Below are 27,138 nucleotides of genomic sequence, written 5' to 3'. Positions count from 1 at the left end.
TTGAACTGCTATATGTACATATATATATAGTTTAGTGCTTACTATCAACACCGGAAACTGAAGTCTTCCATTTAGGTACAGACTTGACAGTGGATTGGAGCAATGAAAGCTTCCTCATGATGCAACACCTGTATACATTCATTGGGAAAGATCACTGCTGGAGAAAAAAGGGAAATTCAGGCTCAGTGCCAATTAAATCCTTGCCTATTCTATCAAGACTGCGAATTAGCACCAGTTCTGATAGTAGTGGCTTCACTAACAACATTGGCTTCAAAGAGGCCAAAAAACATTAATCAGGTAAGAATCCTCATACAGAAGTTGCACTTGGGTTGTTTACCATAGTAAATGTTTTTCATCATTCAACCACAGTATTTCAGTTTGTTTTACATTTTTCTGTTGACCACCAAACAATTGTAGAAATGAATGAGGTGACTTATTTTAGGCCTCTATCCTGCATACACTTACACACATCCTTAGCTTTACTACCACGAGGAGTCCTGCTGAAGCCATAGTAGTATAATTAATCACGTACATACATAAGTGTGTTTCAAGAATAGGGGTTGAATTTAGCCATAAGCTTCACTATATTAAAAATAAAGATTTTTAAAAGTACATATTGGTGAATTTAAAGGTAAGTATGATCATTACAAAATACGTTTCTGCAAATTAGAAAATGATAAAGATGAACACAATGAATGTATGTAAAACAAATACATATGGTTAAGAAGAAAAATTATTTTTCTTTGACAACAAGGAACATAGATAGCGATTCATAGACTGGTTTGTTTCATATAATTGCTCTATTGCAAATCTGTCACTTCTCACATTTTATACTTAGATAAAATTTTACTCCTGAAAGATCCAATCCAGGTTATTAGCCCATTGTTTCTCATGAGTGGTTCTGATACACTGTAGTCTAAGAATATGTACAAATTAAGTTGCACTTAAAGTGCTGTACAGGCGAGTCTCATCTTATGCTGGGGTTACGTTCCACTGTCAATGCATAAAGCAAAAATCGTGTATTACATTGAGTGTAATGGTGGGCGGAATTGGCCGCACTACAGGTACAGTATTTAAATTATTTTTCCTCTCTCTTTGTTTTTGCCGACCGCACAAAGCTGAATTCATTCATGTTAAATGCACGCAAGGTGAGACTCACCTGTACATATTTAACGTGCATGAAAAATTTTTTCCCCACAGTTCGCTACAGGCACAAAAATCAAAGGCTATTTCTAAAAGTTTTATCCCAATTCAAATAAATATTAAGGATCTGATTTGGCTATTCTTGCTCACATTGTGAAGTACTTTAAGCCCAGATCCACAAAAGGATTTAGGTGTTGCAATGTCTTTCAGTTGCCTTGAAAAATCACCAGAATCCACAAAGCCTGCATTAAGTAGCTAAACTCCTCATACAATGCATGGGGAGAGTTACGCACTTGAGAATGAGATCTGTAAAAGCCAACATACTAGACAGGGAGCCACTTAAGCTATGCCATAGCAGATGCTGAAGTGCAGTGGACTGACCCACTTAGGGAATTAGGAGCTTAAGTCTGGACTAGAAGAAGGTGCCTATTCCTACTTGGGATCCACAGCCAGGAATCCTCTTCTAGAGTCAGTAGTCTTAGGCACCTCGCAAGGACTTAGAACAGCAGCAGCAGCACACACTTAATTCCATTGGAGGAGGGAGCGCAGGCGAGAGGCAGCAGACTCCCTTATAACTTTTAGCCCAGGATGTGGGAAGCCCCACCTCACCACCCAGCCTGTCTGCGTTGTGGGATGGAATGCAACTGAAAATGATAAAGTGAGGGGCTCGGCTCAAAAAGTTTGAAAACTGCTTAGGGCGCAGACAGGGGAGGTAGCTTGGGGCATAGGCACTGACTCCATGGGTGCTTTAGGACTGGACCACCCACAGAAAAAAATTAGTGGGTGCTTAGCACCCTCTAGGAGCCAACTCCTCCCCCTCTTTCCCCCCAGCACCTCCAGCCTGCCGTGATCATCTGTTCTGCTGTAGGAGGCACTGCGGGGGAAAGAGAGGAGCGGGGATGGGGCATGCTCGGGGGAAGAGGTGGAACTGGGTGGGAAGAGGCAGAATGGGGATGGGAAGAAGCGGGGCAGAGGTAGGGGTCTTGGGGAAAGGGATGGAATGGGGGCAGGGCCTGGGGCCAAGGGAGGTGGTAGCTCAGAGCTGTGTGCAGTGAGCCATGCGACTGAGTGCAGGCAAGGGGGTAGCTCAGACTGCAGGTAGAGGGATAGCTAGAGCCTGTGGACCAGGAGACCAGGAGGGCCCCTCCATCCTATGGTCACTGCTCCGCAGGGTCTCTGCCACTCAGGAGCAGGGTCCCCCTGCCCAGGCAGGTCTTATGGCTGCCCGAGCAGTCAAAGGGGGCTGGGAGCTGAGGAGCAGCCATAATCCTGGGCACCAGCAGCAGGAGACAGGGGGCTCCACGACAGTCCAGACCATGGCACCAGCCAGAGCAGCAGCCGCCCCCTCCCATTGCCTGGCTCCAGCTTCCCACCTCGAACCTGGCCAGGTGGGGAGAGGATGTAGAGTTTCCCCCCAAGATTGTCCCACTCTGGGTAAGGCCAGGGCTTGGGGCTCCAGAATTCAGACCCACAGCTCCCAGCTTTAGCCCCACATATCTCCCTGCTCCTGGGTGAGTTCTCTAACCATTGGGCTAAAAGTTGCATGGAAATTCTCCCCGCCTGTGGCTGTTTTGTGTGAAATTAGCACCTAATCCAGTAAGAATGCCAATCTCTACCTCATTTGAGCCTGAAGCTTAGAGGTGGGAGGCATCTGGAGGCAGCCATGCACATGCCAAGAGGCAGAAACAAAGGTGCCTAGGGGCCTTTGAAAGCAAAAATTTAGGGAACAAGTGAGTTTAAGCCCCACAGGGTTAGAATTAAGCTGACCTAGGTGGGTGAGGATGGCGTTGGCACCTAAGCGTCTGTGGATCTTGACCTTATTGTAAGGAACCTGAGTGGGTCTTGCTCAGTACAGATACTTCTATCCTTATGTTAAGTAGTATTAGACTTAATCTTGTGGAGTATCCAAGGATCACAACAGGGAAATCATGTCATGTGAATTTCCTTATCAAGATTGTCAGACTTTGTTAAACTCCATATTCTTGTCGGAAGGCAATTTCACACATCTGCATAGAGTATTATAATGCTATTAACTATTTACAATGCTCTAAAATAAAGAGAAAATGTTGGTATTCCCCAACTTAAAGTGTTCAGATACATGAATAAAAAATGAACAGGTGCAAGAAACATTCCATATGCCCACTGTGCCTTTTTATTCATGATTTTTGAGCATGCCCTTCACAGAATTTTTCATGGGAAAAAAAGTCTTAAAATAAGAAAAGAAAAAACAACCCTCTGAGGCAACACTTAACAGGGGAAACATAGCTCAAAGGACCAAAGGGGAGCAGCATAATCTCTGCAGTAAGGATGTCGTTACAGTGCAAGAGAATGTAGACAGTTGCAGATCATACCTACAGACCACAACATGTTTGAATTGCCAATGTAATCACAGTCCAAATCTGTTTAGGCTTGTGTTTCATATTAATAGTATGTAGGACATGAAGATGCCCATATAATTTAGTTCAATTAGCTGCCTTTCATTGCAATCCAGCAAATACTAATATGGGACAGAAGTCCCAGGTGTTGCAAGAATGATCTCCCATAGCTTCCAGGCCAGACATAACCTATGAAAAGGAATGACAACTCTGTGATACAAGCTTTAGCATTGGTGATCAGGAGACCTAATTTCTATTTCTTGGTCCATCAAGCTCCACATGTGAAGTTGGCCAAATGTTTATATAGGTCTTCAGCCTATATAAATGGGGTATACACTTCCCAGCTTGGTGCTCATTACTGTAATAACTGAGTACCTCACAGAAAGCCTTTAAATCCATAACCTAACACAAGCTTCCCTAAATCTAGCTTGCTGAATAGGATCCCCAAACTCTCAGAAGATACTGGCAAAACAAAAGGATTAGATCTACATACACTTCATGCAACATTGGGACATGTAGTCAGACTGCATCCAACCACTGCAATCAAGCTTCCTCTCAAAATACAAGTTTGGAATTCAAAGACACCCGGTGTAGAAATTAAACACTCAAGCTAAAATGTCGAGTAAACTATGAGGGCATAAAAATGAAATGGAACAGTTATCCCCATCGAAAATTTGAAGACTTAAGGAATAGAAGAATTTAGTATCCAACTAAAAAAATAAATCAAGTCCTGAGTATTTGACAACTCAAACCCATGAGATTAATATTTCACTGTTATCCGTCTTCACCTACCTACTCTTCCCATATCTCTGCTGCACCCAATCACACCTTGTCAAACCTATATTGTGAGCTTTCTGATACACAGAGTGTCTTATTACTTGTATGTACAAAGACAACACTATGGGGCCCTGAAACTTTATATAATTTTGAATGGTAAATCATCTTCAATCTGAAGTAGGGAAAATGAAATGGAAATAATAAATAACTGCAAGAACACACACTTAACACATGAAACCTAGAAAGTATAAGTTGCAGATTTATTATGGAAGCTTAACTTAAAAACCAAACTGCATAGTACAAAAGGTCTGTTATCTCTGCTCAAGGTGGAACAAGTTTCAAAATATATAATTTTTTAAAATTTGTTCAGTCAATACACAATCCTTTATAAAAACTGTATATCTGTCAGTACCCTCATTGCATTTATAAATACAAGATTTACACAGCACCTCCATCTGGAAAAAATTAAAACTCCTTACAAATATCTACATATATTTCATACGTACAAAACATTCATAGGAGTACTTTGTTAAAGTCAGGTTTTGTTTAATGGTTCATTTACACTGCAACAAAATACATATAAATCTGTATAATTTTTCATAAAATGTCTAAAAATTAGCATAACACTTTGTAGACACTGAACTTCTTTAAACCATCTTTTAGAAAAGAACTTAATATGCATATTTCCTTGAGATTCAGCAGGTGAGACACATTGATATGAAGGCTAGATGAGAATAAATGCACACTAAGTAGCAGTTAAGGCAGGGGTGAAATTAGTGGGAAGAGTTATTTTATACGGCAGATCAGTGACAAAATGCAATAAATACACACAAGTCTTGATGTAAGTTGCCTCAGCATCCAGTTAACTAGCCCCTACACAAACGAAGAATGTCTACATTTGTGGAGCTATATAGTCAATCATTAAAATCATTTTCTACTAGCAGAGCACTGACGCTATCAATGCTCACAGGTGCCAATTGGATTTTCTTTTTAGCCACTTCAGGTCAGACACCGTTCTGGAATGTGGATTTAAGACTTGAATATGTCCTTTACTCATAGGCAAGTTTTACAGATTCCCTCATCTGTAAAAAGTAATTGTTTAGTTTTATCAACGCCCTAAGGAGTCTACTGGATTTTTTATTAGTATGATACATAAATATTTGAGAATATGGGTTCCGGAATTTTAATATGACCTTTAATCATCTACAATATTTCAGATACTAAAATTATGTAGATTGGTCCCTCCCAAAACTAGGGGGGTTACACAGGGCCATACATCCAAAGAAAAGGCTTAAAATGCAAAACTTAACCTTTAATTATTTTGGCAGGAATTGTAGTCTGCCTCAAACCTGCTTATTTTGTTTATAGTGGCTATAGGGAACAATGTTCAAAATATTGTATTAAAGTTTATTCTCTGCAAGGTCTGTGTATTTAGGTTTTCAATCCAACATCAGGGCTTGAGATGGCATTTGCAGTTACATATCAGGTAGAGGGGAAAAAAGGATTTGAACCTTACCTTGCCCTAGTACACAAAACAAAATACCACAGAAAATGTTTGACAGTATGAACCCAAAGTGGACACCAATATCCACAACAACATGTGATCTTCACTTGCACATGGCTCCATCCTCCCTTAAGAGACCAGAAGCTCACTGCATTCTGTCCTGTTTTCTGGGTTCACAGATCAGTGCATGAATTTTGATTTGCAGCCTCCTTTTTCAAAGCTAGCCCTCAGACACTGCTGTCTTGCAGCAATGGTTCAATGTCCTCATCACTGCCACGATCTGGATTGTTGCTCTGGGCACTGCTGATGCTGTGCTTCCTGGTACAGCTGGCTTTACTGTGCTCAGGAATGAATAAGGCAACCAGAAAAGCTAGAAGAACTGCACATGCTCCAAACAGGAAAGGTGGGCCAGGGATGATAGCTCTCTGCAACAAAACAGGCAAATCAGAAAAATATGAAATTGTAATATTTTAATCAAGTAGATATTTCAATCACTGCATCAGGAGGTAACTGGACAACAATTTAAAAAAGCTGTTTAGTAACCATATATCAAACTGCATGCTCAATTTGTATGTGCATTACAACTAGAGCTGGCTAAAATTCAGTGGACACTTCACTCCCTGAATAAAAAGTTTCATTCAACTGAAAACTATTTGTGAATTCATGTCAAGTTCACCAGATAGCTATGACTGAAAGCATTCCCCTGAAGCAGTTGAACTAAAAACAAGATTAAAAATGTTTTTTATTTTGTTTCTTTATGATATATAAAGATGCTAAAACTATTGTAAAAATAATATATTAAGTCCACCTTTCTTTTTTATTTTTGTAATTATCAGAAGTGTCAGATCTCTCTCTTAACCTGAACAGTGTCACGTTAAAACGTCACCTGAGCTTCAGCTCTCTCGCCTCCAGCAAAGAGGGCCCTCCAAAGATCCTGAGCAGGTCTTCCAGCAAAGAGGGAAATGAGGATGTGATTTTAAGCTCAAGTAAAGAAGGAAAAAAACACTATAGAATTCAAGAGGGCACATTTTTGGTTCTCTCTTAGTTTACCCTTAAAAAAACTACAAAGGAAAAATCTTCAAACTACTCTGTCTTGTCGACCAAAGAGTCGGCAACGAGCATGTGCTGCATGGTCTGCACTTCACCGTGCTCGCATGTATTCATGTCATTTGAGTAGCCCCATTTGATCACGTTAGTCTTTCATCTACCCGGTTCAGGCATTGCCACGTTCAGCTGTCTGTATCTGCCCCTTGGGGAAGGTCCTCTTAGGGTTCCAAATCTATTTCAGTGCAACTAACAATTTTAAGGGGAGGGATAAAGAATGAAGAGCACCAAGTTTCACATCATAAATCAGTTTTAAGAATTGAATACGAATTTGAATTGCAGTGTGGTGAGGCGACTGCCCCACCCCCACGTGAGAGGGGGCTAGAGTAGGCCAGAGCAGCTGCACAGGCCAGCAGCCAATCAGGAAAGGGCTTACTGAGAGCCAATCAAGTCCGAGATTGGAGACAGCCAGTCAGGGATCAGCTTGGCCCTATATACAGGCTGCCTAGGAGAAGAGCAAGCAGTCTCTCCCAGACCTTCAGAGGGGAAGGTCTGTCTCCTGAGTGAGGAGACCAGTACCTGGGACAGCGCAGTGCTGGGCAGACACGGGGGAGCAGAAGGGAACTCCAGCCCGCTACCTGCCAGGCTGCAAGCCCTGAGGGAAGGGCCTAGCAGGTGCAAAAGGGCTGACAAAAAGGAGAAGCAGCCCAGGGAGAGAGGTGCAAAAGGGGACAGAAGGAGGGCAGGAAGGCTGCCACCAAAGGGTCCCTGGGTCAGAACCCAGTGTAGAGGGTGGGCCTGCCCCCCCCCCCGCCCCTTCCCCCTTGCACAAACACCCAGCCAGTGGATGTGGTAGACTGTGATAGTGGACTGCACCAGACCCCCTGACACTAGGGGTTAGACTTTAGGGTGTGGTTGACCATGGTGGCTGGGGCACAAAGAAAGACTGCTGATAACACCAGACCCCCGGAAGGGCAGTGTCCTGAAGAGGACGCCACCAAGCAGGAAGCAACGTGGGTCCAGACAACAACAAAGGAGCAGAGGACGGCCGGGACACCACCAGCAGCAGGTGCCCCACCAAGGACTGAGCTAATTCCCAGAGCACCCAGCGGGAGGCGCCACCATGATGAGTCCCAACCCCGTCACAAGCAGGCACACATTTTTGCCACAATTAACCCTATCAGCAGTGCAAACTGAAGAGACGTTCACTACTGTGGGGATATATTGAGCCAAATTATCTTCTTTCTATTCTTTATCTGTAAAGTGGGAGGCTAAGAACCACTGCTGTGAACCAAGTTTCAGTGGGTTCTCTCAGACTGGCACCATCTTTGCAAGTTTCCAAGGCCTCCAAAGAGTTGCAGATAGATTTTTAAGGAGAAGCTTATATTTGCACAATAAGACTGTTCACAGGCTTCAGCTGACTTCCCTGGAAAGGAAATCTAACTTCTAGGATTAATAACCTGGACAGAAGATTTGATAGGGCTAAGCGTCATACCACAAAAAAACAGGTGGTAAAGAAAAGTTCAAGCACTGGGAAAACAGTATTTTAACACAAGAGCAACTCTGTCTTGGATGGGAAGACAGAAATGATATTGGAAAACCAAATTTGTACCAGAAAGAGTGTATTTGGGTCCCGGCAGAGACAGTAACCACAAATCTTTTTGATTGTTACTGAAAAGGCAACTTTTTACTGGAATTAGACACCACATAAAATCCTTTTTACACATAGAAAAGTGTTACAGGTTTCTCAGTACAATCAGGGGAAATGGTCACTGAGACGAGTGGCACACGTGCAGGATCCTAAAAGTATATTCTGCTTTGTGAAATCTTCAGAATGAAAGAAGCTCATCATCACTAATGATTGGAAGCAAACATGATTTTAAAATATTGACAATTCTGCAACAAAGTGCACTTTTAAAATTTATTCTGGCAAGTGTAGCTTTATGTATGATATACTAATGAATGCAATGTGGAATCTTCTATAAAGGAAATGAATTCTTACTAATGTAAGATCTTAATACATCAATCTACTGTTAAATATTTGATTTCAAGTGCACAGAGATCATTAGGCCTCTTGGAAAAACAGGGTTTTCAGGAAAGACTCGAAAGAAAGAGTGAGGGCTGAATGGGTCACTGTAAAAGATAGCATAGACAGCCAAGAGAGCAGTAAAAGACAAGTGAGAGCTAAACAAAGCTTTGATAAGAGTGAAGGGGCAATAAAAAGATGAGGTAAGCGGGGACATAGGCAAGAACAAAAAGCTTAAACTTTACAAGATGGACAAGGGGAAAGACAGCAAAGGCATTTCAAAAGCAACTACTTAGCATTACTGGAGGGAATCAAAAAGGGGTCACAAGGTATTCATGCAAAATGTCAAAGAGTAGGGGCAAGTCTATTGAAGCATATTTTTCTAGAATGTCTACATTTAAAAAATGGTTGTGTAGAGTATGCTTCTCTTGTTATGATCACTATAAAAAACTATATGCCAAAGCCTTTTCATATTTGCATAATCAGACTTGTACTGTCATGTTCATGAGGAAATTGGCTGTAATTAAACTGAATTCTTTTAACCTCCCCATCAACAATAAATCAGGCATATTATTGCATTGAAAAATCACAGGTGCACATAAAGTTATTCTTATGTCAAAAGAAATGTATTAGCTCCACTGTAATAACTAAAAACCAAAGCTATTGCTTTGGCTCTAACATCTGTTATTTCCTTCTCTCTTTAAAGTGTCTCTTATGTAATTAAGAATAAAACTAAAGCATAGGAACAAATACCAGGAGTTCAAGACAAAGATATTTTAGTCATGCAAATTTGATATTTGTGACTGGAAAAACAATGGAAGGTGGCCATGGATTTACCTCATCACTAGGATCCTGCATGGTGTTATCATCAGAACTCTGGACAGGTGCCAATTCATTGAGCTCCACATGGAAGAGAAAGAATATAAAGCCATAGAGAGCTGGTCCAAGGCCGTTACATAGACCTCTGATTCCAGTTATTATTCCCTGGACAACACCTGTGAAAGGAAAAGGTAACAATAGTGAAGGCGGCAGCCTTTTCATTAGCCATCCCTTATTTTTATGTATGGTACAACAGCCCCAAACTTCTCTAATTACTGTTTAATTCTATCATGTAATAGATTAACCTTACCTTCCACATGAGAGGGTTTTAATAAATGCCTTCAAGGAAGGTTAGCTGGATTTTAGTTAGCTTCCACATGGGCACAGTTCGCTCCATATATTAATGTGCTGCTAGCAACATTTTCAATTTTGAAACTGAGGGGTCTGAATTAGAAGTTATCAAAATTTCCCAGCTATAATGGGTGAGCTCAGCCTCCATGCTGTCCCTAACTCAACTTCTCTCCACACTTATTCTGAACAAGAGGCGTAAGATGATATTTGCCTTAGCTAAAAGATAGTTAGCCTTGGTTATAAACAAACAAGTAAATTTCTACCTGCAAAATACTCCCTGTCAAGCTATGGACTAACATTTTGTTTTTCATTAGTAACATCCTACTCTTGTCTGATCCTCCTCAGATAAATCTTATTCCTGCTCCAACTCCGGGGTAGCTGAAGTTCAAAGTACTGAATAAATAAAGGTATTCCCACATTTGTAGCAGTTTCTGACGGATACTAATTTATGTATTATTACTTTAACAAGTGCCATTATTAAGCACTGCCTGTGTACGAGGTGATGCTGTATAAGACAAAAGAAGCCACTCTGTCTTGACGAGCTTACAAACTAAAGAGACAGACATGAACAAAACAGATCTTGATTGGTGTGAACTATTTTTAAATTACGTGGAGACCATTTATACTGACATAGGTAGTATAAAAATCAGGGAAAGTGATTCCCATGATCCGCTGGAACAAAAAGAAAGTAGGGAAGAATCCTTTTGGCTTTAGTGAGTGAAAGTCACTTAGTTTTCTTTAGTTTCTGTTCAGTTTGGGTGGAGCTATGTGTAATTACAATGGCTGTTTCCTCTCCACTAGATGGCATAACTTCACGCTGGAATTCTATACATCCTTTCATGTACAGCTTTCTAGGTGGCTTTGAACGAACAGAGCACAGCTTTATTTTCCCCTAACTTCCACGGAACTCTAGTGTGACCAGATGTCCCAATTTTATAGGGACAGCCCTGATTTTTGGATCTTTTTCTAATATAGGCTCCTATTACCCCCCACCCCCATCCTGATTTTTCACACTTGCTGTCTGGTCACCCTACGGAATTCTTCCCTGCTACTTTTAACTGTTTACTGCTTGAAAAAACTATTCCTTCCACAATACGACAAACCAACAAGGACAATGCCTCATTTGAAACTTAGTTCACTCTTAGAATGTAATCACTGTAAACTGTGTTAAGCCTACAGAAAAACTACCATCAAACGTGTACAAATACCACCTTTCCCAACAGAAGACTGCCTCCTAGGCTGTATCCTTTCTTTACTTTCTGTCTTGCCCATTCTATCGTGCAGTCCTCATTTGTTTGTTCTAACTTTAGACTGTAAACCCATTGCCTTTAAAGCACTATGGCACTATAGCATATAGCTCATTTTACCAATATTAACTGCTGACTTTTTCACTTTAAAGGAAGTGTAGGTTTTACCTCTTTCTCCAACTTTGGAATAAACATGCATGCACACAACCCACCCCTTCTACCATGGCTTCATTATTCCGGCTTCCCTAGAGAGAGGTTATGAAGTTTGTCTTTTATATTTTTGAAAGTTGCTTAGAGCAAATTGGGCCACCCTCTTTCCCTAGCAAGGAACAAAAAGAAAATGTTTCTTATATACATAAGGTAATAAATCAGACAATAGGAAAATGGGGACTTAGCTGTTAAGAGAAAGATGGTACTGCTACACTAGTGCTGGTTGTTCAGAGTCATAGAATGCTTTTTAAAAAGTGGAGAGGAAAAACCATAGGAGTTACTGTAGCAACTTACTTTTATTTTCTAGCATCTTTAAAGGCAATTATGTAAAGAGATGACTGCACTGATCAGAGCAATGCTTTTCAGGAAATAATGAAAGGCAAGTATGCCTGATGTGCATCCATCTCTCTCCACAATACCCAGAGACAAACTTTCATTCCTCCTGACAAAAACTAATTACCTCCTTTGTCATCTTATTTGAAGAGCACAGCTAGATAGGTATTATGGTTTTTAAGAAAGAAAATTGGTCCAAGGAAGAGAATTTTTCAGGCGCACCAAGATGAATTTACTGAACTTACCTTGTTGATCTGGCTCTGCATTTCGTGAAACCAGAGCACTGATTGCTGGAAATGTAATACTTGACATGGCTGCTACAGCTCCTGCTGCCCACATCATCCTGTATTGATTGAAATACATATTTTGTTCAAAATATAAAGCAGCAATACACTTTTAGGTACAAAAGGATTTCCCCAAATAAGCAAGAATACAAACAAAACATTTTCAGGTTCCTCAATTAGGGTCTGTTCTTAAAACTGTCACTAAACCATTCACCATTAAGTACCCAAAGATGTAATTTTTGTAATGGCTACGCATTTACAATTTAGTTATTTTCTTCTCTTACAATTTGTCAAACCTCAGAGTCTCTCCTATTTATGTTTTTCTGAGTTACACTGAGCTCATTGAAATTAATTGATTTGATTCAACCCAAGCTAAGATGAGGTGAACACTATTATTGATGCTGCCTTGTCCTCGGTTAGTAAAAGGTCACACCAAGGAGCAAATTCAGTAAATCTACTGCATGGATAGGTGCATGCCAGGTTCTGCTAGGCTCCTTCGAAATCGCTAGGTTTTATTAAATCCCATCCTGATTGATTTTATTTAATATCCCCCAAGTTAACTGAATAGGGTCTGAGGTGATATTCACTATACAGGGCAGAGCACATATTAATAGGAGAATATGCATTTTCTAGTGTGGCTTTTGAACAGCTTGTCTTCCTGTTCTTCTACTTCACCACCAAATCCAGTTCCAGAATTCACCCCATTTTTTTGCACAGAGCCTAAAAATCTCTGTTTAGCTGCTACTACTCTAGGTAAAGCCGCTCTCTAGCTCATCTCACTTGCTACGAAGAGCTATGGTGAAAAAGTTGGTGAGGTTCTTCACTATAGCACAGAAGGCATTGCTACTCCAAAAAGGAAAGAGCTTTTGCCTCAGTGGCCCTCACTGGTAGAGCTGTTTGGAAATAAGTTATGAAAGGGCTCTACGCAGCACCTAAAGCTTTAAAAATATATATATTATATATATATATATACACACCCCAAACCCCACCAAAAAAACCTGTCACTGCATGCATCTGATAGGGTAGGAGACGGCCAATAACTGGTAGACAAAAGCAACCTAATGAGAATAGCAAGCAGCTTGTGCTCCATAGTAAGTGTGTGTGCTGAAACAGATTAGTTGGGCAAGCCAGACTGAACAGTCTTGCTGGTATCCAACTTCAACAGCAAGTTTATCAAAGTAAAAACAGACCGAACTTTTCCTGAAATGATACTCCAAAAACGCTCAATACTTTCTATAAAAGGGAAAGATGGGAAGAGATCAAGTTGGCAGCCTACATCTGCAAGTGTCCAGAACTGTTAACGGGAATCGAAGGACTAAATTATAAGAACACCTTAAATGGGCTGATATGGTAAGAAAACTAACTATTAGGATGACTAGCACATCCTGGATGTTTGTGGAAGAGTAAGAGGCAAATAAATAATCAAAAGGATTAATAAATTCGAGTCCTTGCTGTACATGACTAATTGCTACAAGCATCTGAAACAACGCTTAAAGGAATAAGTACACTGATTGCTCATCTAACAGACTAATCATCTGTTATCTCTTGTTGCTTGCTTTGGAGAGACACAGGTTATGAAAGCTACTCTAAAGACTAATTTCAGAATGAATAAATAAAAAATATGATCACCAAAAATTTTTTTTTGCACTCTTTTAGATGCATTTGCTTTTTTGCCTTAACTCTTGAGCAATACAGCTAGCCTCAGAAAAAAAAAGTGCTCGTTTTAAAGCACGGTAAGCCATAACTCTAGGAAAAAGTCAAGTGCAACTTAAAAATTAGAGTCAAGTTATACAACAAATCAATGTAATGTATTTGAAGGACAAGTGTATCATGTTCTGAAAGAAAATAATGTTAATGTTCAAAGTAGTGGGAGATTTTGGAAAAAAATACTTTAAAGCCCCATGAAATTTGTGCAGCTCAGGAGACGTGCTTACCAAGGTTGAGATCCAAAACCATACCAGGTCAGTTGGAGCATTTGGAAGCCAAGGCCAAGGAGGACTGTATTCTTGTTCCCTATTGACCTCATCAGGATACTGAGGAACACGGTCTGTAAAAATAAGGAATGAACTCAGTGAGAAGCATTTTAAACTTGAGACCTTTAATACAGCTTCCACTTTTACAGGAAACAATCCAAGAGAAGCTCCACTATTGCTGTTTACATTCAATTAACTGAACTCTGACTGTTATGACATTTTTGTATTTAATAACCCAGACACCTGATTTGATCCACAATTTGATGCACAGCTAGTACTAAAAGCATAACCAGAAACATTTTTAAATATCTTTTCAAAAAAGGTAGAGATTTCCCTTCATGTTAGTAACTGAGTTTATTACAAAATTTAAAATGTTAAGTATTGAACGCAGAACAGTGATTCTTTGGTTTTCTGGAATACACGGATATCTAGCATGCAGAGGGTTTTCCTGTCATTTCCTCAAACTAGAGTTCAGTTTTAGTAAGTCTCACAAAAGGATTAGTCAGCCATCCCAGGAAATTTGAGAACAAGTTGACCTTGGAGCAGACGTTTATTTCTAGATGGTTTTCAAGAATCAAAGATGGCTGCTTTGCTCACTGAAATCCAGTGTTAAATCCCATGTTTTTCTCCTGTCCTACCTCTTAGTTCCACACACACACACTTCCTCACTTTCACTGTGAGGGACACCCTATGGAGCAGGAGTTAACTGTGGTGGCACAGGAGCCTCAGCCAGTGAAGGCCCAGTGGTGATCCCTGTGGGAAGGGAAGCCCACTAATCCAAACCAGGAGACAGGTACTTCCCAATGGAGCTCTCTGCAAGGCAGGTACTGCCAACAGTGCATTGTGCCTGAGAGCAGAAAATATCCAAGACACTGCTGGAGACCCATCTTACATACAACACCCCCACCACAGTAGGAGGGAAGCAAATCATATCTGTATTTCTGTAATACACCACACTTCTTATCTTATTATATCATTCTGCTATTGGTCTTTATTTTTATTCACCGTCCCCATATTTAACTGTACTGGTAGACACCATGAAAAATATTTCAGTAGCAAAGTTAGAACTAAATCATATGCCATGTGAGTAATCTTTGTGCATGCAGGGTCTCAAGATTTTAAGGGGCTAAATTTACCCATTTATATTGAGCCGATGTGCATTTTACAAATATAAAAGTTAAAGGAATCCATTTCTATATCCCCCTCATTATTTGAAAAAAAAAAAAAAATTTTTTTTGTTAAATTGTGGGAAAGCAGTCAAGAAATAAGTTTTGTATTGTGTTTTCAAAGCAGTTAAGTTAGTTGCCATTTTAATCTCCTGCTGAAATAAGGGCCAAAATCTTGGTCCAGCTGTTGAAAGAATCCCATTTTAATAAGCTTGCACATCTCACACTTCTGAAACTACGTTCCATTGCTCCTGAGGCACACAGTTGTTACCGGAGGTCATTGAGAGAGGCAACCTCTCAGGAGGAATCTGAATGAACAGATGTTCCTTTACTGAACAAAATCTATTCTGAGGCTTTAAAGGGTGGAAAGAGCTTACCTATACATAATTGCAACATGTCAAAAATGACACATCGGTAACGTTCATCTGATTGGTTATACTCCTATGACTTTGGGGAAATATGTTCAAGAAATGTACTGTATTAGGTTGGACTCATTTAATATGTTTTGTAGAGGAGTTTCATTATCGCAACTCTAACAGATGTGATTATATATGCACACTGAAATCCCTTAATTTTTCTTCTTTGTTTATCCAAAGAGTCAACAGAATTTCTAAAAAAGCTATCAGGATAACACTTACCTGAGCTATTATAGACAGAATTCCTACTACAGCTATGAATGCTGCTATGGTAGCAGGACCAAAACCTATAATCTGAAAGAAAATAATATAAATTTATAAATATAGTAAGACAAATGCTAGTTACAGATAATTAGTTAAAACAGTTCCATATAAAGATGGCATTTATAAACATTGGAACACAACTATTTCAGTAAGAACTACCGTATATACTCGTTCATTAGCCCATTCATTTATAAGATGACCCCCCCCAAAAAAAACGGTTAGGTAAAAAATAGCAAAAACTGCATGACCCTTTCATAAGCCGACCCTATATTTCAGGGGTTGAAAACTTTGGCTCCCAGCACATCAAGATAAGCCGCTGGCAGGTTGGGACGTTTTGTTTACTTGGGGCGACTGCAGGCACAGAGCCCCTCAGCTCCCAGTGTCCGTGGTTTGCCATTCCCAGCCAATGGGAGCTGCAGAAAGTGCCTGCAGACGCTCCAAGTAAACAAAACGTCCTGACCCGCCAGTGGCTTACCCTGACAGGCCGGGAGCCAAAGTCTGCCGATCCCTGCTATATTTTAAAAGCTGGCATCACAAGAAACACTCAAGTTTTGCTAGAATTATTTTAATGTAATCTAACGAAAAATCTGTTACAATAATAACTGAACAAATATGTATTTGCCTTCGAAATGACAGTCAATATTTAAAATCAGTAAATGGATATTTAAAACAAGTAACTTAGAATAATATAAGACTTTAAGAAGTCTTAACATCTTTCAAAGTCTGAAACAGTCTCTGATTCACCAAACAGTTTATTAAACTTGGCTTCAGTCACAGCTGCACCTGCATTGTCATAGTAGATGTCGGGAGTGTCGTCTTCAGAGTCAGATTCCTTCTCATCATCAGCCTCTGTTGTATCATCAAATATGGCATCATATTCTGACCCGTCGAGTGCACGGCTGATACAGCATTTCCTAAATGATTTTTCTACCATTTCCGAGAATGGACACCCATGCATCCTTGATCCACTGGGTGACCAGATTGATTTTGGGCTTCATAAGATTCCCGCCTTTTGTCAACTTCGCTATGCCTGAACACATCCATTCAGACCACATTTTGCATAGCCTGTCTTTAAAGGGTTTGTTCAGGCAGGCATCAAGCAGTTGTAGAACTGAAGTTAAGCCTCCAGGTATTACAACCAAAGCAGTTTTCATATTTTTGGCCACATTTTTCACCTCATCCGTCTTGTGTGCCCTGAACATGTCCCAAACGAGCATAGCCTGTTTCTTGAAAAGTGCTCCTGGTCTCTTATTCCACACTTTTTCCAGCCATTCAATAGTCCCACTTTCATCCATCCCTTTTCATGTGCACATACGATGACACCAGCAGGAAATTTCTTGTTTTTAGGCAAAGTTTTTCTTTTAAAAACAACAATAGGAGGGAGTTTTTATCCATTTGCCAAACATGGTAAAACCACCGTAAAATGGATTTTTTCATGGCCAGTGGTTTTAATTAAAACTGTTTTTTCACCAACACCGGTTACCATTCTGTTGCTCGGGAGATCGAATGTGATTGGTGTTTCGTCTATATTTCCTATTTGTGACAGTTCAAATGCATATTCCTTTCAATATTTTATAATAAACCTTTGGAAAGATTGGATTTTTAATTCCAGATCTCTAGGCAGCTTTTGCGCTATCTTTGTTCGCTGACAAAGACAGACCACGATGCTTCATGAAGCGAGTATACCAATCACTGATGCGACAAACACTGACGGCTTTACTGACTTGTATTTGTCGTCTTTCGACATTTGCAGAGCACGCAGATGAATTCCAGTTCTAGTGACAATGTACCCATTTTGTCGACACTCAACAACCCAATTATTGAGATCTTTATCTCAGGAAATGAAGTGCACTTCGGACATTTTTTTCTTGCTTCTTGGCATGTCTTTTAGTGGTGTTTTATTTTTTCATCATTCTCTTATTTGCTTCTCACCGATACAGAATTCACGAGCAGCAGCGCGATTATTGTTTGCTTCTGCATATTCAACAACTTTAAGTTTGAATGCTGCATAAGACTTTTCTTTTGATTTCACTCTTCATTTTAAATACTAGTATGAAAATAGATTATTATTATTGTTATAGATTTTGTAGGACTTTATATGGGAATGTCACCTGCTTTATCACTGTCAAATTATTATTGTTCTTGGTTTATTTCAAAGCAGACCTGTAGATAGCCTGTTATCCCTACAGACATGCCAATTTCAATTTTATTAGAAATTCCATCGATTCTGAACGTTATATTTTCATATTGGCTTGAGACTTATGAGGTCCATTTCAAGCCAATCTAAAGTCAATCCACTAACCAAAGCCTTTGCAACTTTAAAAGGCTGCAGTATTGACATCAATAAATAGGTCAGAAAACTTTGGCTCCTGGCCTGCCAGGGTAAGCCATTGGTGGGATGTTTTGTTTACCTGAAGCGTCTGCAGGCCTGGAGCCCCTCAGCTCTCTGTGGCCGCAGTTCACTGGTCCCAGCCAATGGGAGCTGCAGGAAATGGCGCGCCCACAGCTCCCACTGTCTGGGAACGGCAAATCGAGGCTACAGGAAGCTGAGGGGTGCCAGGCCTGCAGACACTCCAGGTAAACAAAACAAAAATGTATTAGATTTTCAATTGAATGATTCCATAGAGTTTAAAATCATCAAATTTTGGTGTAGACCCATTTATAAGCCGACCCCTGCTCTTTGATGAGTCACTTTTTTACCAAAAATAATCTGCTTATGAACCATTATATAAGGTAATTCACAGATATTTGTAAAGATACAATGGGTTAAACATTTTCCTTAATTTAGCACAGTATAGCCATATAATCAACACAAAACAAAGGACAGTAAAATGTTATGATTTGGTTGTGTGTGAATTTATTCTCATAAAAGAGGTATTGATAACTCTGGAAACAAAGCTCTAGCCACATGTCGCAGCTTGAGCTCCTCACAACTAGAGATCACCTCTATGGGCTGAGACACACAATTGAGTTATCTTTCTAATGAGACTGCCAATTAATGCCATTTGTGATGGTTTTTATGGCATGGGCACTTGTCTACTAGCAAATTGACTCAGACCACTAGCTCATCTCACATAGGTCAAACTAATTTCACCTTTAGAATCTGGTCTCCACAATCCTGGGCGAATTTTAAACCTGTGGCAGAAACCTATTACCAACTCAACTCCATCCATCCTGCCTCCTAAAATCCTTACCACATTTGACAGTTATTCACCGTCCTCAGTCTGCTTCCCCTCTGCCTCCAAGTACTCCTGTTTCCTGTTATCTTAAAGAAATCCTCACTTGACCCCACTTCTATCTCATCTCCCTTTCCCTTCCCTCTATATCCAAGCTCCTGAGCAGACTATTCCCTGTTCCTTACCAATTTCTCCTTCAGCTCTGTCCTCAATCAAATCTGGCTTTATCCTTCCCACCATGGCAGTTCCTGCACTAAAAGGCAACAATGACTTATCCAAATTTCAAGAGTCACTTTACACTGATTCTCCTTCATTCATTTAATTTAATCAGCGAAGCACTTCTTGAGACTACCTTTTCCATGGATTTCTGTGACTGGATTATCTTCCTACTTTGCTGACTGCTCCTCTGTTACCCCGAATGGATCCTTTTGCTGCTTCCTCCGCCTCTGCACAGTTCTGTCCTCTGGGGCATTTTGTGTTGCCTCCACACCTTGCAACATAATTTTTTGTCATGGACATTTTTAGTAAAAGTCAGGGACAGGTCACGGGTAATGAAAAATTCATGTAAACGGATCTGTCCCTGACTTTTACTAAAAATACCCAAGACAAGATGGGTAGACTGGGTAGATGAGGGGGAGCTGGGAGCTCAGGGGTCCCACCGCTGCGGCTACAAGCTGCCAGGTCCCCCTGCCACCCACAGCATCTGGGAGCGCCAAGGGTCCCTCTTGCTGCTCGCGGTGGCGGGGATCCCCTCCGCCGCCAGCGGTAGCTGGGAGCAGCGGGGGCCCCCTCTTGTCACCCGCAGGGGCTGGGAGTTCTGTGAACCCCCCTGCCGCCCGTGGTGCATGGGAGGAGCAGTGGGGATCCTACCCGCTGCCTGGGGCAGCCATGAGCAGCGGGGATTCCCTCTGCTGCAGGGTCCCCTGCCACCCGAGGCAGCCTTGAACAATGGGGGATTCCCTCCTACCGCCGGGTCCCCGTCGCCCAGAGCAGTGGGGAGTGACATTGGTCCCCACCTGACACTCATGATAGTGGGGAGCAGTGGGGATTCCCCCTGCTGCCAGGTTCGCACAGGCGGTGGGGGTCCCCCTTTCCGCCAGCGGGGGTGGGGAGCAGCAGGAATTCCCTCTGCTGCAGGGTCCCCCTGCCACCCACGGCGGTGGGGAACAGCAGATCCCCCCACCACCCATGGTGGCCGGGAGCAGCGGGGGAGCTGCAGATTCTGTGACTTCCGTGACCTCAGTGACTAAATCGCAGCCTTAGCCATCATCTGCTCACCATTCTCACTTTATTACTCCCTTTGTCATCTCCATTTAATACCACTCCTTACACTTCCAACATCTTTCTTCCTATGCATTACACTCACTCTCACACACCTCTGTGACTTAAAATTTAATTTTACCTCACTTTTCATCACTGACCACCACTTCTATGCCATTTACTCCTCCACTCAACATAAAAGTATCATAATATTACTCACTTTGTTTTTATGTTCTATCACCCATAATTTCTCTACTTTGTTGTCTATCAAATGCAAGAACATTTGACAAACTGCTTATAAATGCACACGATTACATTCACTTTACAGAAAGGGTGCTTGGCATTCATATTAAATGGACACGATTAGGAAAACCCACGGAATTGATGTTGCATGTTTAAGATTTCAGATTTGTGGAAAAAAGCACACTTGAAAGAAACAGACTGATGATTCTTAAGTGTATAATTGAGTTGTGAACTTTTATCTAATGCACTATAAAAAGTCATTGTGCTATGTAAAGATTAATAATCATTTCCCTGACTCACCTAGTCCAATTGACTATGTTCATATTTTCAGTGCTTTCAGCTTTAAAAGAAAATCTCTATTCTTGCTGTTTCTCTACTGAAAAGTAAACTTATACTGAGAGGCAGGCTAGAATATTCAGCCATCCCCAAGCAGCTATGCACAACACTAGGAACATAAATGTACTTTAAGAATAGGATCTTTTATTACTCAAAGAGGAGGGGAAAAGCAACAAAGGAGGAGCAATTCTAACACAAATTTAGCTTCATTAAAAACAGTGCTATTCTAGAAGCAAATACAGTAAGCACTGGTTCAATATTAAATTAAAACTAAACTTCAGTAAGACCTTTCCAGCACTACTTCAGAATTAGACCATGCACTTGAGAAGTTTAGGAAAAAAAGTCTTTAGATCACTGAAACCTACAAAAAGTTTTAGCAATAGTTTTACAATAATAGCAAGAATACGTTCCCTCAAGGAAATCTTGTAATTGTTGTATACGAAGTACAATGGTTTCATAGTTTATGTACATATGGTGCTTTAAAGACATAGTTCCCCAAATGGAATATAAATCTAGAAACAGAACTCTGGCAATCCTGATTGAAGTGTATCTTGACAGATTCTGAAAACATGACATGCATTCTTCAGTTACTCACCTGTCGCAAATAGAGAAAAAAGCTAGAATACTGGCCAGCCTCAGGCAGGTAGGACAGAAATACTGTGATACAGATCAGGAGGACTGTGGAATCTTTCCCAACTTTCTTCAAGGACTATCACAAAGAGAAGAGAAGGAAACATGAGCCAAACTGAACTAGTCTGAAAACTCTTTGTACAAAGGGATAAAAACAGTAGTTCCCTTAAATTTTCCATTACTAATCCCAAGTGAATGAAATTCTATGGAACAGTTAAAGGGTCACTATTACAGTAAAAGTTATTTAAAAGCAGGTTTCGTTACTTGTCTAACATATCACAAAAGAATTTTAACTTGATTCTCATCATTTGTTTGCTTACTTTACACTTTATTCACCACGGACTGTAGGGATATTAAAGAAGGTTTATATTAAACATGGTTTATATGAGAAATGATTTATTGATTTATTGTTAATTGATATTTTATAACTTAAGGTTTATGTTAGAAGTAAATTTGTGATTCCCAACATTTAGCCTCTAACCTGCAAGCCACCAGCTGTGTCTGTGTGAAGCCTGCTCAAAAAGACACTTGGTATAAAACTTGTTAAGCTCAAAAAAATGTGTAAAACTTGTTAAACATCAATTGACTCTAAGTGCCTGTTCTCTAAATTGGTAACACCCCAAAAGGTAAAAAGATAGTGAAATAGATGTGATTAAGATAGAGAATGTATGTGAATGCCGTGCCTAGTTTAAACAATGAATGAATGGTTAGGGAGTTACCAGCCTGAAGAATTCAGTGTAGGCTGAAGAAGGTGTCAAGTGGGATCAACCAGATGACCCCCACCACCTCAAAGGAAGGAAAAACAAGCATCTGACAGAATGGAGCCAGCTACCTGCTGATTGAGTTAGCAACAGCAGAATGAAGCAACTCTCATGGACTGACATAGGAATAAATTCCTGTAAAACTGGACTCTAAAGACTGAGGACTTTGAGTCTATGGTTCTGCTGCCAGCCTCCAGGAGCATCAGATGCATCTGACACAGACTCGGCTCCATCCTCACGACCAAGATACCTGGCCAGTAACTTGGCATGAGCAACATCTAGGCTGGTAACTAGGACACCTATACAGAACCTGAATGAATGAATGAATGAATGAATGAATGAATGAATGAATGAATGAATGACTGTGTGTGTGTGTGTGTGTAATAAGTAGTAATAGAAATAAGTAGTAAAACAATGTTGTTTACTGTTGTCTTTTGTTTTGTTATGGTATTTACAATAAATGTGGCATCTTTGCCTTATCCCTCTTAATAAGATCCTGCTGGTTTTTATTGGTATAACAGGACAACAGGAACAGGCTAAGTTAGAGTCACTTTGTCATCCTGCACTAGTATAATATTGCAATTGCTAAGGGAAGGGGCTGGCAAAGAAATAGTTAATGTAAATTTAAAAGATTTTCCTTAAATTAAAATATTATGAAAATATTCCCATTATTAGTTTTTCATATAGCCTAATATAAATTTTGGGTCTATTCCATCCATGTTGTCCATTAAATTTCAACACAGAGTCAGACTATCAAACCTTAAAGCTAGTTAATCATACATACACATTATTACTACCTTTATGAATTACTCGAAGTTTAAGCATTTACCACGTGAACCCTATTAAAGGGACTACTGCTAGTGATCAGCACAGATACTACTTACTATTCTGTAGGTTCAACTTGCCATATCACAAAAGTACTCTTATTTCTTGTATCTTTCTTATACTTGCTCATTTCTGATAATACTTTGTCATATTTTGAAAAACTATTAATAAATTGTGGAAACCAAGTCCCCTTGCTGAAGTTTTTCCAAGCATATCACTCATCTCTCAACATTTATAATGCAGTTTCTTTAGAGCAACTCCAGCAGGGTGATTTCATTAAGAACAATTCACTTTTTAAAACATCAGTGTATGAATTCACCTATAGAAATCAGCATCCTTATGAAAGCAAAAAGCATACAATTAGTGTAAAAAGGTTGCGTCAATTTATTTTTTAAAGTGAGTACACAGCAACATAAGAATTCAAACACTTTCCTTTCCATAACAATGTGTTAAATGAGTCCAGAGGGTGAAGTGTTTCCTTAAGATTTTCTACCTCCACCATACTACCAGTATATGTAACAGCTTCCAAATGCATGAATATCCAACATGATTATTTTCATTATAGTTTACACCTCTTTTGCAAAAGAGGTATAAAGATTAATGTGTATTAGGTTAATGACTAATTTAGCAATACAATTAAATTATTCTTGTTCATTAAAAAGATGTAATAACTATTTTAAAAATATGTATCTTACTGCAAAGGGATCTGCTTGTTCCCAGGATATAGGGGCTCCCCATGAAGCAGGTCTCATTTTTTCAGGTAGAGATTCTGGTACAGCTAATAGGATGAAACAGATATCCAGGACAGCCACCACTGTGGCCACTAGTACTACAAGGTTATCTCCTTTGCTGGCAGACAGGTATGCGCCAATGGCAGGACTAGTTACCAAACTTGCTGCAAAGGTGGCAGAAACCTAAGCATAAAAATAATTTTATAAGTTAAACTGATTTCACTACTACAGCATACAATTAAGATTAATAAAGGAATTTTCAATGGTTTTGAAAATACAGGTACTTCATTTAAAAAAATTACAGTTGGCCAGAAAATGGGTAGGAAAAAAAGAATGAAAACCTCCATTTTCTACAACCAAAAGCTGGAAAGTTTCCAGTTGAAAAACTTTGATTTTCATCTAAAAATTCAGTTTTCAAATGGAAAAAAAAATCAAAAAAGTTTTCAAGGAAGGTAGACACTTTACACAGGAGTTCTAATTTAACTGAAAACACAATGGAAAAAAATTGAGCCAGCCCTAGTCAATATGCACAACTTAAACTGCTTTAAACTTTTTTAAATCAAGCATCCACATTTTGGGATAATTGTGATATCAGAATGTGTTATGTCAGGCCTTGTCTACACTCAGAACTTGTGCTCTTTGTACAGCAGGACTACAACTGCATCACTGTAAGTACTAGACAAACAGGGCTCAGGTACTTCCATCGTTTTATGAAAATCTGTTAATGGCTGATAGCACTTAATGGTGCACATGCACCAGCGCTAAAAGATGGGTACCAATTTCTCTAGTGCAGGCACACCCTAACTTATAAACGCAGTAGTTTATATATCTGATTCAAATCCTAAATTAACAAAGTTCATGATTTTAGGCTTACAGTATGTTTACAGTAAAAGTAGTGTTTTTCTTATGCCAATTAAGGGATTTCTTCTGATTAAAAGTTACCAGTTATGATATTTAACACCATGCTGCTTACTCTGTGGCAAGCTGAACCCACAACAAAACCCTTTTTTTTCTGTGGCGAACTGGTAGTTCTTTGGCAGGCACAAGAATGCTCAAAAATAGAAGTTTTCCTTCAATAAAATATGAAAATGAATACAACTAATACCTTGTGTTGTGTTAATACAAATTCTAGAGCATACTGAAAATGAGGCATTGTATAACTGAATTTAACACAACTGTAGAAGTTGGTGGAGGGGGAAGATGAAGACCTGGAAGTTTTGAGAGCTGGGCACTCAGGAAGACAATGCATAATAATTATATTTAGAATTGTTACAGTTATAACCATGAGGGCTAGAAACTTAATTTTACATATTCTGGAGGCCACAGAACCATAAAAACCAGGACTTACCACACTTATGTACAGTAATAAGATTGATTAGAAAAATGCATTATCCTTACTGGAACAATTTATCTCATCTTAGATTCTATTCCTTTCTAGAAAATTGTATTGAGGAATTCTAAGAGGGTTTTATTTTATTTTTTTGAAGGCCTAAGAAAGGGAAATGATCCCTGACTTATAGCTATATCACATATATTTGCGCAATTTAATAGTAGTAGTCCTTTCTAACTACGATTAATAAAATGAGCCAGGACAGAACCATCAACTTTCTAATCTATTATTTTCCTCTCTTTCATTACGCCTGTGCTGACTTTACAGCTAAGTCTCCTCTTCCCATCACTGCCAGGTGGACACTTGAGCATTTTTATTCCTGGGACTTCCCGTTTGGTCTTTCTAGCTGATCTTTTAACAGCTGAAAAGTAAGAGAATATTGTACAACATGCCAGGGACTAGAGTCCTGAACTAATATTAACCTTGAAACAGACCCTTTTAGTGTAGGAATGAAGGGAGAAATGATTAAGTTTGAAGACCCATTACTACTCACCTCCAATCTTGAGCTATGCAAGTATCTACCTACATTGGTAGCTTTGAAGGAAATCAGACAAATTTTCTCTACTCAGATTCAACTGGTAGAGAGTAGCTGCTTCCAAGTAGCTAAAATAGTTTAAATTATAGTTGACCAGAAAAGGCTATTGCAAATGAAGTACTAGAAGGCTTCTTGTTATTTGAGAAAGATGACAACAACACTTGTGGCCAACAGCTACACGACCTAAACCCATCTTTAAAGCATATAGCATGATGCAGAGATGCAAATAATTGAAAAGAGTTGTCTACCTGCCAAATATATCAAGCTCCAAACTGTTTGCATTCAATTCAGTAAACTAACACAATTTATCTATACAGCTGAATTTCCTGCTCAAGCCATTCACTCTTACCCAATGTCCAAACTACCGAACAGAAGTTCTTTTGCTATGATTCCTACTTTCTTCGAACTTTATGCCAAAGTACTGAGAAGATAACTGTGTGACATTTTTAAGGAAGTTACTGTTTTTCAGAAGCAGAAGTATACTATTATTATTCAAGGATTTCCTAATGCAAATACATTAATAAAGTAACAGGAAATAGGTGCTTAGCCCCTGTACATCTCTGCTCCAATGAGTTACTGTTGCCAAAGAATTAAGCAGCAGCTAATGTTCACTTTCAATTTTAAAAGAGTTACACACTGTTAACCAGACAAGAGAGGGATTGTTTGATGATGTGCCCTCAGAAGAGGTTCCCTATTAAAAGAAAGAATAGGAAAATGATTCATTTAAAAAGATTAAGGAAACATACATTTTATCCCCCAAAATAAGCTGCAATGGAAGTTTCCCAGTCAGACCATTCCATTGGGTCACAAACAGACAGACATGTTACAAGGTGCTGCACCACATGAACATGGATTTTTTAATTGATCACCATACTAGCATTGTCTGGAAGAAGGGCCAATGCTGCCTCCAAAAACAGACTCAATAGCTCAAAGCAGCTAATTGATTTGGGGGGGGGGAGGGGAGAAGAGAGGAATAATGCAGTTTATGGAAGTAGCATTTCTGTAGCTACTTATACTCTTGAATTCCATGCCAGTTCAATTAGTCAAAAAAGACTCTGAACTTACCCTACACCACCTCCATTCCTGAACCTTTTTTTTAAAATACATGTACAGTTTTTCCTGAACAAATGTGAGGAGGGCAGGGAAATTTTCTTCATTTAATCATTAAGGTTCTGCTAACAGCTGAAATTAGAAATTATCTATTTCTGATAGATCTGTGGCTTTGCCAGACAGCAACACTAAATCAAACAGAAGCAACAATTTACCTCAACCAGCAGACAAAAATGGAAATACTCTAGAAGAGCCACCCATCCCCCAAC

General features: G+C 39.7%; 1 protein-coding gene across 1 annotated transcript in view; it reads right to left on the bottom strand.

Annotated features, from left to right (window-relative positions):
• Positions 1–4,817: 4,817 nt before the first annotated feature.
• Positions 4,818–27,138, bottom strand: part of LOC120408154 (hippocampus abundant transcript-like protein 1) — a 48,726-nt gene continuing 26,405 nt past the window's right edge. Inside the window, exons 6-12 of the mRNA XM_039544777.1 lie at positions 23,859–24,077; positions 21,543–21,656; positions 15,891–15,962; positions 14,048–14,160; positions 12,075–12,172; positions 9,707–9,864; positions 4,818–6,224 (exon numbers count right to left, since the gene is read on the bottom strand). Coding sequence (XP_039400711.1) covers positions 6,027–6,224; positions 9,707–9,864; positions 12,075–12,172; positions 14,048–14,160; positions 15,891–15,962; positions 21,543–21,656; positions 23,859–24,077 — 972 coding nt within the window. The 3' untranslated portion in view covers positions 4,818–6,026. The remainder of the gene's footprint in view (positions 6,225–9,706; positions 9,865–12,074; positions 12,173–14,047; positions 14,161–15,890; positions 15,963–21,542; positions 21,657–23,858; positions 24,078–27,138) is intronic.

The sequence above is a fragment of the Mauremys reevesii genome, linkage group 6, assembly GCF_016161935.1.
Source record: "Mauremys reevesii isolate NIE-2019 linkage group 6, ASM1616193v1, whole genome shotgun sequence".
NCBI classification, from domain to species: domain Eukaryota; kingdom Metazoa; phylum Chordata; order Testudines; family Geoemydidae; genus Mauremys; species Mauremys reevesii.
The sequence above is the reverse complement of the archived record's forward strand: the minus strand, read 5'-3'. Positions and strand labels throughout refer to the sequence as shown.